The sequence below is a fragment of the Lissotriton vulgaris genome, chromosome 12, assembly GCF_964263255.1.
Source record: "Lissotriton vulgaris chromosome 12, aLisVul1.2, whole genome shotgun sequence".
Taxonomy (NCBI): Eukaryota; Metazoa; Chordata; class Amphibia; order Caudata; family Salamandridae; genus Lissotriton; species Lissotriton vulgaris.
The window spans coordinates 256,622,917-256,639,045 of NC_141700.1; the positions used below are offsets into that span (position 1 = coordinate 256,622,917).

The following is a 16,129-nucleotide window of genomic DNA, read 5'->3' on the forward strand; positions in this document are numbered from 1 at the left end:
AATTCCTTACTGGTTACCACCTGGTTTGGGTTCTCCTTAAATTGCGCGTCGCAAATAGCGATTTTCTGTATTTTCGCTGTCTGCGATTTTTCATGAATAGCGATTGCGATTGTTTTGCGATTTCGCAAATAAATTTGCAGATTCCATGGTTTTTCGCAATCTCAAAAACGCAAATGGGCTTCTTCCAGGATTCTGCAAATTTATTTGCGAAATCGCAATTTTTCTGTAGCGAATTCGCAGTTTCAGAGATTACACTGTCATGAATTCCTTTTATTCAAATTGCGATCGCAATTACTGATTCGCAGCTATTGCGATCGCAATTTGGCTTCATGAATCTAGCTGTATATTTGTTAAAACAATATTTTTGATTCAATATATTTGTACTTACCTGTTTGTAGATAAGAATTCTATATTTTTGCATTCTATATTTTTTCATCGATATTTTGGTAATTCTATATTTTTGTATTCGATATTATGTCAGAGATCCAATTGATGGATATCCCAAATGTGGGGGTTATGATCAATAACCCCTATGCCTTGTCTAATGGAGAGGGGCATGAGTGAACTCAAATGCCTGTATTTGAGCATTTCCATGCATCCCAACTAGAACTAACTTCACTCAAGTCCAGCGTAGAAATGCCCATTACAGGCCCAGATATCACCAAGAATGCTGCATTATCACATCTTGAAATTATTGATATATCAAGGAAACAAGCAAATATTGTTAAAGAATCAGTTGGCTCACTGTGGGGCCCAGATTACTGCACGTTCCTGAGCGCTCCAACACATTTCTTCCAGACATGCCAATATCAGAAAACTCAAGATTTGCCTGAATTAAGAATATGACACAAATGGAAGTGCTCTGTGTTCACCCTAGTTCAAGATGTAAACTGTGATTCTTCATTCAAACTTTTCTTAGTCTAAATTAAAATAACTTGCCTGCAACAATATTCATGCAGAGACAGATAACTTGGTTAAAACCTTTTACTGAAATAAAAATCACTTTTTGCTGATTGAATTTAACATTCGGGGGCAAATCTAAAAGACAATTATTGCCGCTTTAATGGCGTTTTTGGCCGGAAAGCGGCGATAATTATATCGCCCTATTAGCAAGGTCACGCTATCGCATGAAGCCATGTCTCAGCACCCTTTCCCTTAACGTCCAGCTTTGCATCTCTAATGAGATGCAAAGTAGGCGTTCCTCTCCAGAAAAACAGGAGAAATGTCGCTAAGAGACATTTTTCCTATTATCAAGCCTCACGCTAACCTGCAGAGCGATAAGAAAAGTAGCGCTAATCTAGGTTATCGCTACTTACCTTACGCCTGCTTTTCATCTGACTTAGCCATGATATCCTATGGAAGGTTGATATCATGGCTAAGCAAGCATTCGTCAAACGTTGAGCGATTATCGCTAGATTTCTAGCGATAATCGCACATTTGGCTGCTTGCGCCTTGATTTTTATCACTGTTGAGATGAGCGTTGCTGATAGCACGCTATCTCGGTGATAAAAATCAGCGTTAGCCGGCGATGATTATCCTCGCGCTAAGCACGGATATTGTTGTGCCTACCTGACCGGATATCCGCCCCGCACCCGCCTCCCAGCTGCCCCTTCCTCCCACTGATACAGTAGGCCCTGCGCTCCCATGGCTACGCTGTGACCGCCCTGATCCTCTCAGACGCGGCCGCTCCACACACTGCTCCCGGCCCTGCCTTGACTGCACGGTATCGTAGCGCTTTCAGCCTGACTGCATACCGCTACCTCGCCTTGCACACAAACGCGCCTCTACAATATTGATTTAATTACTCATTTATACAATTAAGATTGCAGCGCAAGATTGCCAGATTGTTGCATATTTTATTTTGCTTGGCTGAACATATCATAGCGCTAGTTTGCCAAAGTGCGCTTTTACAGTTGTGCTGTGCTGCCTGCTGTTTTCTTTGGTGTCTGATTATTACAATTGCTTTGCGTTGTTTATGTTTGTGCCCGCTTTGGCTCGCTGCCATTTTGTTGATATTGTTGTGCCTACCTGACCGGATATCCGCCCCGCACCCGCCTCCCAGCTGCCCCTCCCTCGCCCCTTCCCCTTCATTATCCACATATGACAGATGCTTTTGCGCGCAGCATTCACGCGCAGCGATCGCCCCCGTGCGCCGAAGGTGCGCCAAAGGTAAGCCCGTCTACGCCCGTCCGCGCCTGGACCGCGCCCATCGCCATACCCCCTGGTCCTCGCAAACCGCACTCATCCCGCATAACGTACGACACTGCCACCCTCTTAGCCCTTAACCCCGGACGCACATCACAATGCTACGAGGCTGCCCCAGGACGTACCCACGGCCCTTTCGCCTGCCACTCCTGCAAGTTCAACTGCATCAAGACCCACACCAAATCAACTAACTCCAAACACAGTCCCGGCTCTAACCACCTGAAGTGCATCCTGCTGAACACCCGCTCGATCCACAGACACGGCACTGAACTCTGGGACCTACTCGACACTGCTTCACCAGACATCGCCTTCCTTACAGAAACCTGGATGAACGCATCATCACCACCCGACATCGCCATTGCCATCCCTGACAATTACAAGATCATCCCGAAAGACCGCACCGTCCAAACAGGAGGAGGCATTGCCATCGTCCATAAGAACACCATCAAAATCACGACCAGCTCCGACGAAAACCTTACAACCGCCGAACACCTCCACTTCCAGATCCACACCGACCCTAGAACCACACTTAGAGGCACCCTCATCTACAGACCACCAGGAACCCGTAAACAATTCAGCGAAGACATCGCTGACTTCATCAGTCCACATGCCCTCGCCTCCGAGAACTACATTCTACTGGGAGACCTCAACTTCCACCTGGAAAAGAAAAACGACAGCAACACCACCACCCTTCTGGACAACCTGGCCAATCTTGGTCTCAAACAACTTGTCGACACCCCCACCCATATAGCCGGACATACGCTCGATCCAATCTTCACCTCCAGCAAACACATCTCCTTCGATCTCACCACAGCTCTCCATTGGACGGACCACTGTTCACTTCAGCTACAAAACCACCTCGACCCACAACTACCCACACAATCTATCCCCCGGAGACAATGGAACAAAATCACCACCGACCAACTCCTCACATCGCTCAACCAGAACCCACCCGCCCTCTCATCGGACCCAAACCAAGCTGCCATCAATTTCAAACAATGGATCACTCACAGCGCTGACGAATTAGCACCCTTGAAAAACCATCACACCAAACAAGACAACAAAAAGGCCCCCTGGTTCAACGATGACCTTAAGAAATCCAAGAAGCTATGCCGTACTCTCGAGAAAACATGGAGAAAAAACCCAACCACCGACAACATGACCACCTTCAAATCAGCCACCCGCAAACACCACCAGCTGATTCGATCCACCAAGAAATCAGCATTCAAGAATCGACTCGATAACAACGCCCATAACAGCAAGGAACTATTCAACATCGTCAAAGAATTCACCAACCCCACAGCAGCCTCAAACGACATCACTCCCTCCCAAGACCTCTGCGACTCGTTATCCTCCTTCTTCTACAACAAAATTGCCGACATACATAACAGCTTCGAAAACAGTTCCAACTAACAATACTCCCCACCCCCCTCAGAACCTAAACCGCCCTCCAACTACCTCAACGCCTGGAACCCAATCACCACTGAAGACACCATCCGCCTAATGAATTCCATCCACACTGGCTCGCCAACTGACCCATGTCCCCACCACATCTACAACAAAGCAGACTCCATCATCGCACCCCATCTCCGTGATGTTATTAACTGCTCCTTCAACTCTGCTACCTTCCCAGAAAGTTGGAAACATGCCGAAGTCAGCGCCCTCCTGAAGAAACCCACAGCAGACCCCTCTGAACTTAAAAACTACCGCCCCATATCCCTCCTCCCATTCCCGGCCAAAGTCATTGAGAAAGCCGTCAATAGCCAATTCGCCGCCTTCCTGGAATCCAACAACTCCTTCGATCCCTCACAATCCGGCTTTCGAGCCAAACACAGCACCGAAACCGCCCTCATCGCAGCAACAGACGACATCCGAACACTACTGGACAACGGAGAAACAGTGGCCCTCATTCTACTCGACCTCTCCGCCGCCTTCGACACTGTCTGTCACAGCACCCTCATGCAACGCCTCAGCAACATCGGCATAAAAGGTAAAGCCTTGGACTGGATCATCTCGTTCCTCGCCGGAAGAACCCAGAGAGTCCGCCTCCCCCCATTCAAATCAGAGGCCACCGAAGTCATCTGCGGTGTACCACAAGGATCATCACTTAGGCCCACCCTCTTCAACGTTTACATGAGTCCACTCGCTTCCATCGCGCGCCAACACAGCCTCAACATCATCTCCTACGCGGACGACACCCAGCTGATCCTTTCCCTCACCAATGACCCCAACACCGCCAAAACCAATCTCCACGAAGGCATGAAAGATGTAGCCATATGGATGAAAAACAGCCGCCTAAAACTTAACTCACACAAAACGGAAGTGCTCATCCTAGGATCATCCCCCTCTGCCTGGGACGACTCATGGTGGCCTTCGGATCTGGGCTCTGCACCCATACCCACAGACCACGCACGTAACCTAGGCTTCATCCAAGACTCCTCCCTCTCGATGACCAGGCAAGTCAACGCCGTCTCATCCTCCTGCTTCAACGTACTTCGTATGCTCAAAAAAATCTTCCATTGGATCCCCACCGAGACAAGAAAGACTGTCACCCACGCACTGGTTACGAGTCGACTAGACTACGGAAACACCCTCTACGCCGGAATTTCAGCCAAACTACAGAAAAAACTCCAACGCATCCAAAACGCATCGGCGAGACTCATTTTGGACATCCCTCGCCAAGATCATATTACCTGCCACCTGAAAGACCTCCACTGGCTTCCCGTCAACAAGAGAATAACATTCCGTTTCCTCACCCACGCACACAAGGCCCTCTACAAACTAGGACCCGAATGCCTCAACACTCGACTATCCTTCTACACACCCACCCGCCAACTAAGATCCTCCAATCAAGGCCTCGCCGCAGTCCCGCGTATCCAAAGATCCACCATGGGAGGTAGATCCTTCTCCTACTTGGCGGCCAAGACCTGGAACTCACTCCCCACTCACCTCCGCCTCACACAAAACCACATCTCCTTCATAAAAGAACTTAAAACCTATAAATAAATAATGAACCCCCTCCCCAAGCGCCTTGAGACCCTCTGGGTGAGTAGTGTGCTATACAAATTCTTGAACTTGAATTTGAACTTGAACTCCCAGAATTAGGGCTAATAGATCCTTTGACAGATAATGATTCCACAGACCATGGAGTATACTTGCATTTCTGAAAAATACAAAACTGGTTCTAGGCTTCATTTCTTGATATCATATTTGCAGAAAGTTGAAATAAGCAGAGTTCCTATCAGCTTTTGAGTCCATGCAGGTGTAATGCTAACATTACTTCAACAAAATAAAGGTTTATCCTCAAACAGTTGCACCCTGCATGAGTCACCTTTACATGAGGCAGAGTTTTAGGAGGTTATATAAAATATAAGTTGTCTGTCTGTTCTACACAAACAATAAAGGAATGGAGAATATTCTAACTGTTTGGGAGGTGGTAAAATAAACTTCAAAATGAAGAATTAACTCTCATTCAGTTATGTTTAAAACAAGTAAGAGGGATTTTATACAAGATTATGAGCATCTGACTGCACTAAAGACAGAAGGAAAAGTTGCTTACCTGTAACCCTAATTCTCTTCCAGTAGCATCCTCATTAAAGTCACAAGCAATGAATTGTCCCACCCACACGTGGAATCCTAGAGCACTTTGCCAAAAATATATTGAAAATGTACATGTGTACACATGTGCAAACCTTTTCAGCAGGAATGTTGCTTGCAAAGAAAAAAACACAGATTGTTTTTTTGCAGTCAATTAAAGGCTAAAAATGTCCCCATTGCATTAATTTTTCATCTGCGAAAAGCCTCCAAATAACAAAAATACTCCCAACATTCCGAAAAATAAGCAGAAAATATTTTTCAAACCTTTTTGAATTGAAAAAGAAAGCGAACGAAGGACAATGCCAGCTGATAGGCTGCCCCTAGGAAGGAGTAAAACACTGTCACTGTGCCTTAACAGGCATCACATTTCCGCCCAGTGTCCCATCATACCCAAGAAGTACAGTTAGTTCAGTTCACTTTTAAGGATTTAATAGGATCAAGGATGAGTGAAATAAATGCTGTATTCTCTCTTGTCCTGGAAGGAGGGAGGGTTGCTTATAATTTTAATGAGTTTTTCCCTGAAAGAGAACTAGCTCCACAGGCAATCTACTTTTCCTTCTCTTCAGGGGCTTCTCCTCACGAGTCACATGCACTGCATAGCGTAGCAAGCCCCTATCACGAAACAATGCAGACAAAAAGAAGAAACAATAACGATCCTCACCCAGATTCCTCAACAAAACCTGACCCGCTTGAGCATCTACCCTGGAATCTGAATCCAAACGATGTCTGGTAAATGTATGTATGGATCTCCAGGGTAGCACCTTTACATATTTCTGAAATTGGAATGTTCTTAATAGAGCTATAGTAGCTGCCTTTCCCAGACAAGTAAGTGCATTAGGCCTATCACAGAGGACTCTATTTGCCAATTGTTAACACATCCTAATGCAAGCAACTATCCATCTAGAAATTGATTGTTTTGTTGTTGGCAAGACAACTGTCACCAGACAAGAATTTACAAATAAATGGCCAGATTTTCTTATATCCTATGTACTATTCAGGGAGAACTTTAGAATTCTTTCTAAATCTAAAGAGTGAAGAGCTCCCTGCTGGATTGGGAGGGTTCAGAAAGAAAGAAAGACATTATTTGATATCCATGGAAATCATATATCACTTTTGAGAGGCACATTAGATGAGTTCTCATTCCCACTCTGTGTCTATGAAAACCCATAGATATTTTTGCAAGCAGACAGCCTGAATCTTCTTAATGTGTTGCCAGAAGCAATAGCCAAAGGGAAAGCAGCCTGCCATGTTAAATGTTGCGGAGAAGCTTTGTGCATTGCTTCAATTGGTGGGCTCATTAATTTTGAAAGTCCCATATTACATTCCCACGGTAGAGGTGGGATTACTATAATGGGAGGAAATACCCCAATACTCTCCAAGAACTATTTCACTATAGAGATTCTACAAAAATAGTTTTGTGAAAGGGATTTACTTTATGCAATGATTGCTGCAAGGTGTACCTTTTTTTGATAAAAAGTGAAGTCCAGACATCACAAGATCTAAGTGGGTTGGAATCATCACACATTCTCGGCATGCGGATGCAGTGAAGTTATCTATGCACCAGATGCAGAACCTCTTCCACTTAAATGTATATAATGTCCCAGTGGAAGGGCGTTTTGCTTCATTAAGAATTTCTGTATGATCTTGAGGAAGATGTAGAAGGCCATATTGTAGGAATTCAGGAACCAGACTGCTAAGTTCAATGATGTTAGGTGGGGGAGAAGGATCATTGTTAATGAAGACAGATCAGAGAAGAAAGGCTGTACGTTTATTCAGAAAACTATATGCCGCTCCCTCTTTCTCCTGACATCCATCATTTACTTTTTCCAACTGCCTTAGAATCCTCATCACCAACATTCCATCAGCTGGTTAAACTAAGCAGGCTGAAATGATGGTGGCATGGAATGGCTCAAACAAGGAAAGAAAAAAACACAATACAAGAAGGTAAAGGCAGAGTGTAGCAGTCTAAAACAAAATGATGAATTCATCTCCACTTTGTAATGAAACACAAACTTCACACTTCCGGTCTCTGGACTTACCTTTAACTCTGTCCGCAATGGTGAGATTGTTTTCATTAACAAATGAGAACTGTGCATGGTCATTCCTGGATTGAATTCTGCATCCTCAACAACAGTCTCCTTTTTGAAAAAGTGGCTATCAGGCAATACTACCATAAGAATTTCACTGACACCAGGAGTGTCCTTCTCATTGTTCCTTGTGAGTTCAGGCCCATTCCATTTGGCAACTCTTCTCATACACACATGTATTTGCCATGCCATCTGCGTAACCATTCCTGCTTTATTCATTTTGATAACTTTCATAGTTTCAGAAAAATTGAATGTACCTTTGAGAACATGGCCAGGTAAGTTGATCCTGACGAGTCCCTAACAATATTCCCAAATGAACATGTCTTGTGATTTTGATCATTCTGTTTCTTCAGAGATCAGATTCCTTGGAAACACACTGCTTGCATAACCACCAGGGACATAACTGAGACATATGATGACTCCCTCTGAGAAAAAATTAAAGGACCAATGCCAATAGTGGCATGCGGGCAAATTATATAAATCCATAGCCCTTCCATGCTGGATAGCGGGGAATTAGTCACCAGTGCGTTTGATGGCGTCTTTGGAGTAGTTTCAAGTCTCAAGTTTAATGTTTATTGCTTGATTAATTAAAATGATCACAACCCCCCCCCCCTACATAAAATAAATGAATTGCATCTACACGAGCAGCTAGGATTGTCTTTGGAGTAATGGCTAAAACGTTCTACTTGTCTGCTACACTGAGGATCATACAATTCAGTGTTAATGTGTTTGATGTGATATTTGACAAGAAGCTCTCATCCCTGAAGAGTTAACCTGCATGCCACTTTCCGTTACTAATGACTCGGGGAAAGCATTCTTGGTAACACTGTATAAAGGAAGTCCAGCACAGACCTGGTGGTGGTGTGTTTTACAAACTTCACTTTGGGCCACTTAGAATGAGAGTCAAATAAAACAAGTTTAAATCTGATGTGTGCTGGTTTGGGTTTGAGAGGACCCAAGATGTTGAGTGGTACTTTTTGCCACTCTGCATTGGCCCGTTGCACAGGAACCATAGGCTGAACAGAAACATTCTTGTCACAAGATGAGCAAACATCACATCACATTGTTTCACCTAATCATCAGCTAATGTGTCTAGTCCAAGCCAAATAAAATGGGTGCATAATACACTCTTAAGTGCAGACATGCCCATGTGACTTTGATGAGCATTTTGTAGGAAGTACAGGTCTATTAACTTGTGGAGGTATTCATTTGTCATTCCTAAATACTAAGGGCTGATTGAATTGTTGGAGGAGAGGGAACTCCATCGCAACGGAGTTCGCTTTTTACCAACACAGTGGTCTACCCACCTGACTTAAATGCGGGCAGACCATAAGCTTGGCTATAACGGTGACTACTCCATCTCCACCGTAGTCAAACTTCTGCAATGGCCCGGCGGTATAAGAGCAGTTGGAGAATTGGCTATATTATTAGAAAGCAGATTTTCCGCCAAATGTACTACAATTTCATCTACAAATTACAAATGGACACAGCTTGCTTTTTATAGGTAGGCTTCCTATGCAAAAATGGTTTTTGAAATAAAGAAATGGGCAACATTAAATGTATTCCAAAATCCCAGACATAGGCAAACATATTCTGTAGTCTATAAATATCAAAGAAAATACACTTGATGGAGAAGTTTGTATTCTGCACTGTTTGTTCCCTTTAGTGATTTAGAGGTTTCCAATAAATCTCCTCTCTCTTTCCTCCCATGCTATATTTATATTCTTGGGCCCCTCATAACAGGACCTGCTATTTTAGAATTTTTGACACTTTGGTTTAATTACATAAACATGTAAATGTTCAACGCACACCCTTCCAATTTGCACATATCATTGCATGGTGTTTTTTGCTCCACTAGTAGAAACAAAACTGTTAGCTCGAGTTCATACCTGTACTCTTAGTGTCTCAATGAAGTTAGTGCCATATGCTCGTCGAGTGAAGTCGGAAAGATTGAATTGGATTTGATTCCAGCCATCATCTAGTCGCATTGGCATGCTGCAGTTGAAGGGTTTAACCCGGGTCGTGCTTTGGTAGTTGCTGGCACGGAACCGTCGACCCATATTTTTATCATCAAGTACCTATTTGAGGAATATTGCAGATTAAGAGCAGCCGTGCTTTGGGAGTTTATGTTTACTACAGAGAGAGCAAAAAAAGAAGGCAGTGGTTAAAATCTAGTGCCTGAATTACTTACCGGTAAGCTTCATTACTAGATTCCGGATCAAGCCCTGAACCAAGCCTGCTCACTGTCTACTCACTCAAAAGGGGCCACCCTAGACTGGATTATCTCTAAGGAATCTTCTATCAAGCGTATCTCCATAGACCCATGTGACTGGTCTGACCACCACGCCATTGCCTTCCTTTTACCCGGGACCCACAAGACAAAGGCACCGCAACCTGCGATCCCCAAATGCTGGATCAGACACACTAAGAACGTTGACCACAGGAATCTGGAGGCTCGCTGTAAATCTGACCCCCACCCCCCTCGCATTTAACTTCGGTCAGGAACCACAATGATCACTACTCAGCGACTATATTGAACATCCTGGATGAACTTGCCCCACTAAAACTAAAAAGAACACAAATCAAAGACAGAAATCCCTGGTTCACTGGATACCTCAACATGGAGAGGAGATTCCTCCGACAATCTGAAAGAATTTGGAGCCTGCACCCATCTGCGGCGAATCTAAAAATACTCCGCCAGGCAAGAAACGCCTACAACAAGAACATCCTCAACTCAAAAAAAGAATACTTCAGTTCGGAACTGGGGAATGCCAAGAATAGACCCTGCAAGCTCTTTGATGTGGTCAAACACCAATCAAATAAGCTAGCCAAAACAACGAAAGAAACTCCTAAGTCCTTAATATCATCTGAGGAGTTCTCCTCTTTCTTCGCTGATAAAATCACAGCCTTAGGAAATTAACTCAGTGCCGCTACATATTCTCTACCCCTTCCTGACCTGCATCCTCTGTCTGCGCCACCCATACTGGCCACACCCAAAAATCAAGCAGGCTGGACTGACTTCAAGTACTATGATGAAGACTCCATCTCTAAAATCCTCTCCACCTTAAACCCAATTAATCACTTTAATGACCCCCTACCTTCACGATTCCTCGCTGCTGCCACTCAATCCATTGTTCCCAGCTGGAATGCAATAATCAACACCTCTCTCCAACAGAGATCGAATCCTGACTCTCTGAAAGCTGGCCAAGTCCTCCCCATTTTAAAAAACCATCGCTGGATCCTGTCTCCCCTGACAACTTTAGACCTATCTCCAATATCCCTCTGCTAGCTGAAGTGTTAGAGAAGTGTGTTCAACAGCAACTAAGTCAACACATCAACAACTTCCACCTACTCGATGACTTCCAATCTGGATTCAGACCGGGACACAGCACTGAAACTACCATGCTCCACATCATGGACAATGCCCTCCAAGCACTAGACCAAGGCAAAACCTGCCTCCTAATCCTCCTTGACCTATCCTCTGCCTTCAACACGATCAACCATGAAAAACTACTTGAACGCCTCAAACTCAGGATGGGTTTGGATGGCTCTGTTCTAGAATGGTTCAGGTCCTTCCTCCACAACCGGTCACAGAGACTCCTAATTAATGGCAACCTATCAGCTCCCTCCCTGGTTATGGTTGGAGTCCCTCAAGGATCAACCCGGTCCCCCACCCTCTTTAATCTCTATTTAGAGCCGCTTACCGCAGTACTTCGCACTGCTACATCTCCTACCATATGTACGCAGACAACACCCAAATATACATCGAAATTTCATCATTCAAGGAGATCCTCTCCCTGAATGAGACCCTGAAACTGACCGTCCAGTGGCTCGCCTCTAACTAACTCAAACTCAATACAAAGAAAACCGAATTTCTCCTATTCTCCCCTACAAAAGCCAACCCAGAGATACAGATGTGGATCAAGGCCATTACAGCCTTAAACTGCCCACCGACCACCGTGGACTCGGCCCAAATCTCTGGGAATAATCCTCGACTGCAACCTGAACATGCAGGACCACATTAACTCGATGGCTAAATCAGCCAGGTTCCACCTGAGCTACCTATGGAAGCTGAAACCCTTCATCGATGCTCCCGACCTAAAAATGGCAGTCCAAGCACTAGTCATCTCTAGTCTGGAATATGGCTGTCCCACCCTCTCGGATTTACCCAAGATCTCCCTTGCAGCTATAAAAGCCTGCCTCAACGCGGCTGCCAGACTACTTACCGGCACTAGGAAATTCAACCACATCTCTCCACATCTGAAAGCATTGAGCTGGTTCCCCTTAGAGGCCAGAATACAGCTGAAACTGGCTTGCATTGCACACAAAGCTCCATACGCGAACTCCCCTGCTTATCTTGCTCAGAAGCTAGTGTTATCTGGAGGAAGCAAAAACTCCTGTTCCGCCAGTGACCTCTTACTCAAACATGCCTGTTTTCGAAAGAAAAAACCTACAATCGGGCTTTCTCAGGGGCCGCACCAAGAATTTGGAACTCTCTCCCACCCGCCTTCAGAAAAATACCTTCTCTGGCACGCTTCAAAAAGGAGGCCAAAACTTTCCTCATGGTAAAATTCCTCTCCTAATCTCTTCCTTCAACCACCCCAGAAAGCCTGACTAAGCTAAAACCGTCGCCTAGTCCTCAGATCACCTACTCACCCCACCAAGAAGCTGTGGGGTTTTATACGGTTTAACTGCATCTGTAGCCTCACACACGTGTCCCTCTTTCCCCTATGTGCCCAGTACCAATCGTTTCGTATACTTTTGTATGTCTGTGCCTTTTTGTTCACTTTTGTAAATTTTATTTTTGAAAACTTTGTAAAGCGCTCCGATACCCTCACGGGTCAAGTTCACGCTCTATAAAACACAAAAAATAATACTAAATCAGTGAATGTGCCATTATGTTTTGTGGAACTACCCATAAATCCCTTCTCCCCTCCTCGCTCCTCCTGTTCTTTATCAAGCCCTTCACTAGAGGCTGATGAAGTAACAGGGTGTGATTACGTTGTCTTCCCCCTCCTCATCCCATACCTTACTAAACAAGGTATGCCCATGCTATTACCCTACATCAGCCAAACAAATACACACAAACACAATGAAGTAGAATAGATAAGAATCTTTATTCTTCATTTAATCCCTACCCTTGAAAATATCCATTTATTTTATTATCTCAGGTTTCATATTTCATATTTTACCTGAAAATAGCAATATCAGTAGAGAGGATAGAAGAAAAAGAATATAAAGGAACAATAACTTCCAGCTTGACATAGCTCTCAAAATAACTTTTTAACCAAAGACTAAATCAGAGTCCAGAAATATATGTCATCTATGATGCAAAATAAATGTAGAGGCAGAGGCCCATGTAGATACTTAGAGGAGGGATAATGTTACTTACCCAGTAAGCATCTGTCCCCCCCCTGTCCCACTTGGGGTGATAAATGCAAAAAGAACAATAGATGGAGGGAATGCTGAACAATGGCAACCATTCAGCCCCAAAACAAAGACCTGGGCCTAAATCTATCTTTTTTTGTGCTAACCATGCCATTCCTGTTTGTTCAAAGCCATATGCAATAAGTCTTAACCCTGCTCCCGATGGGAACAGTCCAATCTGAACTGCCAGGCCAGGTCCTTCCTGGACCAGAAACAGCATCACCCCTCATCAGCCCTCATCAGCCAGGCTAGCAGGTTTGCAGATTATCTCCCAGGAGTGTACAACAATGTTGCAGTTCTCCTCAGCAAGAGGCACCAACAAGTCCTACTCTCATTCTTCCAGCGATTGGGTCACCCAGACATAGACATTTTCTCCACAGCAGAAAATACCAAATGCCCAAATTTCACCTACAGGTTCCCACACCCACAATCCAAGGGCAACGTACTATGGATAAGTTGGTCCGGGATATTTGCTTATACTTTTCTACCTCTCCCACTGCTTCCATTTGTGGTTTGCAAACTTCAGCAGACATCTCTCACCCTCGTTCTAGTGGCTCCTACATAGGCACTGCCACCTTAGTTCATCACTTGGCTAGAACTCTTAGTAGTTCCCCACCAGGTACTGCCAAACAGACATGAACTTCTCACGCAGGACCATGGAGAAATCAGACACCCAGACCCCAGGTCCCTCAAACTTGCGGTCTGGTTCCAGAAGCCCTGGAGTTTAGTTATTTAAATCTGCCACAACCCTGTATGGACATTCTCAATGAAGCATGCAGGCCCACTACTCAGGTCTGTTGTGCTGCAAAATGGAAAAGATTGGTTTACTACTGTCATTCCAAACACATTGATCCTTTGGGGCAAAGGTTCAAGACATTAAGCCTGATTATGAGTCCGGCGGTCTTACCTCTATACCGCCTCGGTCCCAAGAAGACCGCCGTATTACTATGGCACAGCTGGGCCAGCGGCAGTGTTTTGACAGCAGGGAATCTTTTTTCGTGTGTGTTGATGCAATTGTGTATATTTTCACTGCACAGGGGGTAAATAAACACATATGCATGACACATGAAAAAAACACTACTAAGAGTACTTTCCCCATTGGTGGAGTCCGCAGCATATGTGCCCAGTCCAGTCAATAGGAAAATAGTGCAAAGCAGACTTACCTGGATTTTGGTGCCAACATGGTTGTTTTCTTCGGGGTCAAGATGCTGCTGTGTAGGCGGGCCCTTGGAGAATGTATCCACATGGGAGACTGAAGGGAAGAAAAGGAGATGGGTGAGTATGCACCCCAATTCCTTCAATTTCACTGTCTTAAAGTAGGCATCTTCCCACCGCGGTCGGCTCGACTGAAAGCCAACACATAATTCTGACGACGGTGAAATTGTCATTACAGCCCTCTGACAGCTGCTTTCCCCTTGCCTCTGTCGCAGCGGTCTGAGAATAGCTGGCAGCGTAGGCCGGACTCTGCCGGTCTTTTTATTCAACAGACCACCAACATCGTAATTTGGCGGGTGGACTGCCAACGGTGCTGCTCGGAATCTGACACTGCTTCAACGGCGGTTCCCTTACCTCTGAACTTCTAATCAGGCCCTTTGTCTGGTATTTATTCAATTTACATACCTCGGGTTTAGCTTTTACATCTATAAGGCTACATTTAGCTGCAGTTGTGGCATATCTACAAAACAGAGAACTCACTTCACTGTTTAGGATTCAAGTTGTCACGGCCTTTCTTGAAGGTCTTAAAATAGTTATTTCTCCTTGGGTACCATCAACATCCGCTTGGAATCTTAATATTGTTTTAACCAGACCAATTGGCCCTCCATTTGAGACCCACCACTCCTGCCCCCTCCAGTTTCTATCATGAAAAAGATCATCTCTAATTGCAATCAATTCTCTCAAACATGTCAGTGAGCTCAGGCATTCACTTTAGAAGAACCCGTCTACCAACTGCATTTGGATAGGGTGGTAGTGCGCACCCAAAATTTAAACCAAAAGTGGGTTCTCAATTCCATCTCAATCAATCTATTGAGTTACCAGTTTTTTTCTCCCAGCCTGATTTGGTTGCAGAAAAAACTATACATTCCATCTCAATCTATTGAGTTACCTGTTTTTTCTCCCAGCTTGATTCGGTTGCAGAAAAAACTATACATACGCTAGATTTTAAATGAACCCTTATGTATCACATACCATTATGTAACATTTAGAAAGACACAACAACCTTTTGCTTTTTCAAAACCACACAAAGGCAGGGCCATATCTAAAGCAGGTATTGCACTTAGGATTGTTAAATGTGTACAAATCTGCTATACTAAATCAAAAATAACTCTGCCTATCCCTCCTAGAGCTCGCTCCATGATAGGAGCATCAATGGCCTTTTTAGGCAATATACCTCTAGCTGACACATGTAAGGCAGCTACATGCTCTACACCACATACATTTACAAAGCATGATTGTGTAAATGTGCTGACCCCTGAACAAGCCTATGTGGGACAAGCTATTCTACATACATTATTTCAAACAAATGTAACCCCCAGAGGTTAGCCACCACTTCTGGAGAAGAACTGCATTACAGTCTAGGCTAAGCATGTGTATCTACTGCTACACATGCCTCGAGCGGATAATGTTACATACCCAGTAAGCCTCTGTTCTTAGATTGTAGTGCTATGGATTCACATGTGCCCACCCTCCTCCATGGAAACGTGCTTGTTACATATAATCACAACCTTTTACAGCATCAACATCTCACTATATAATATTCTGCTCCATATTCCATCCTCACCCGCCTTGCGGGAAAACAATCTAACAATGGAGTC

General features: G+C 44.5%; 1 protein-coding gene across 1 annotated transcript in view; it reads right to left on the bottom strand.

Moving 5' to 3' along the window:
* CFAP20 (cilia and flagella associated protein 20) overlaps positions 1 to 16,129 on the bottom strand; it is a 524,034-nt gene that overhangs the window by 214,089 nt on the left and 293,816 nt on the right. The window contains exon 4 of the mRNA XM_086946428.1: positions 9,779 to 9,967. Within this exon, the coding sequence (XP_086802554.1) occupies positions 9,779 to 9,967 (189 nt within the window). The remainder of the gene's footprint in view (positions 1 to 9,778; positions 9,968 to 16,129) is intronic.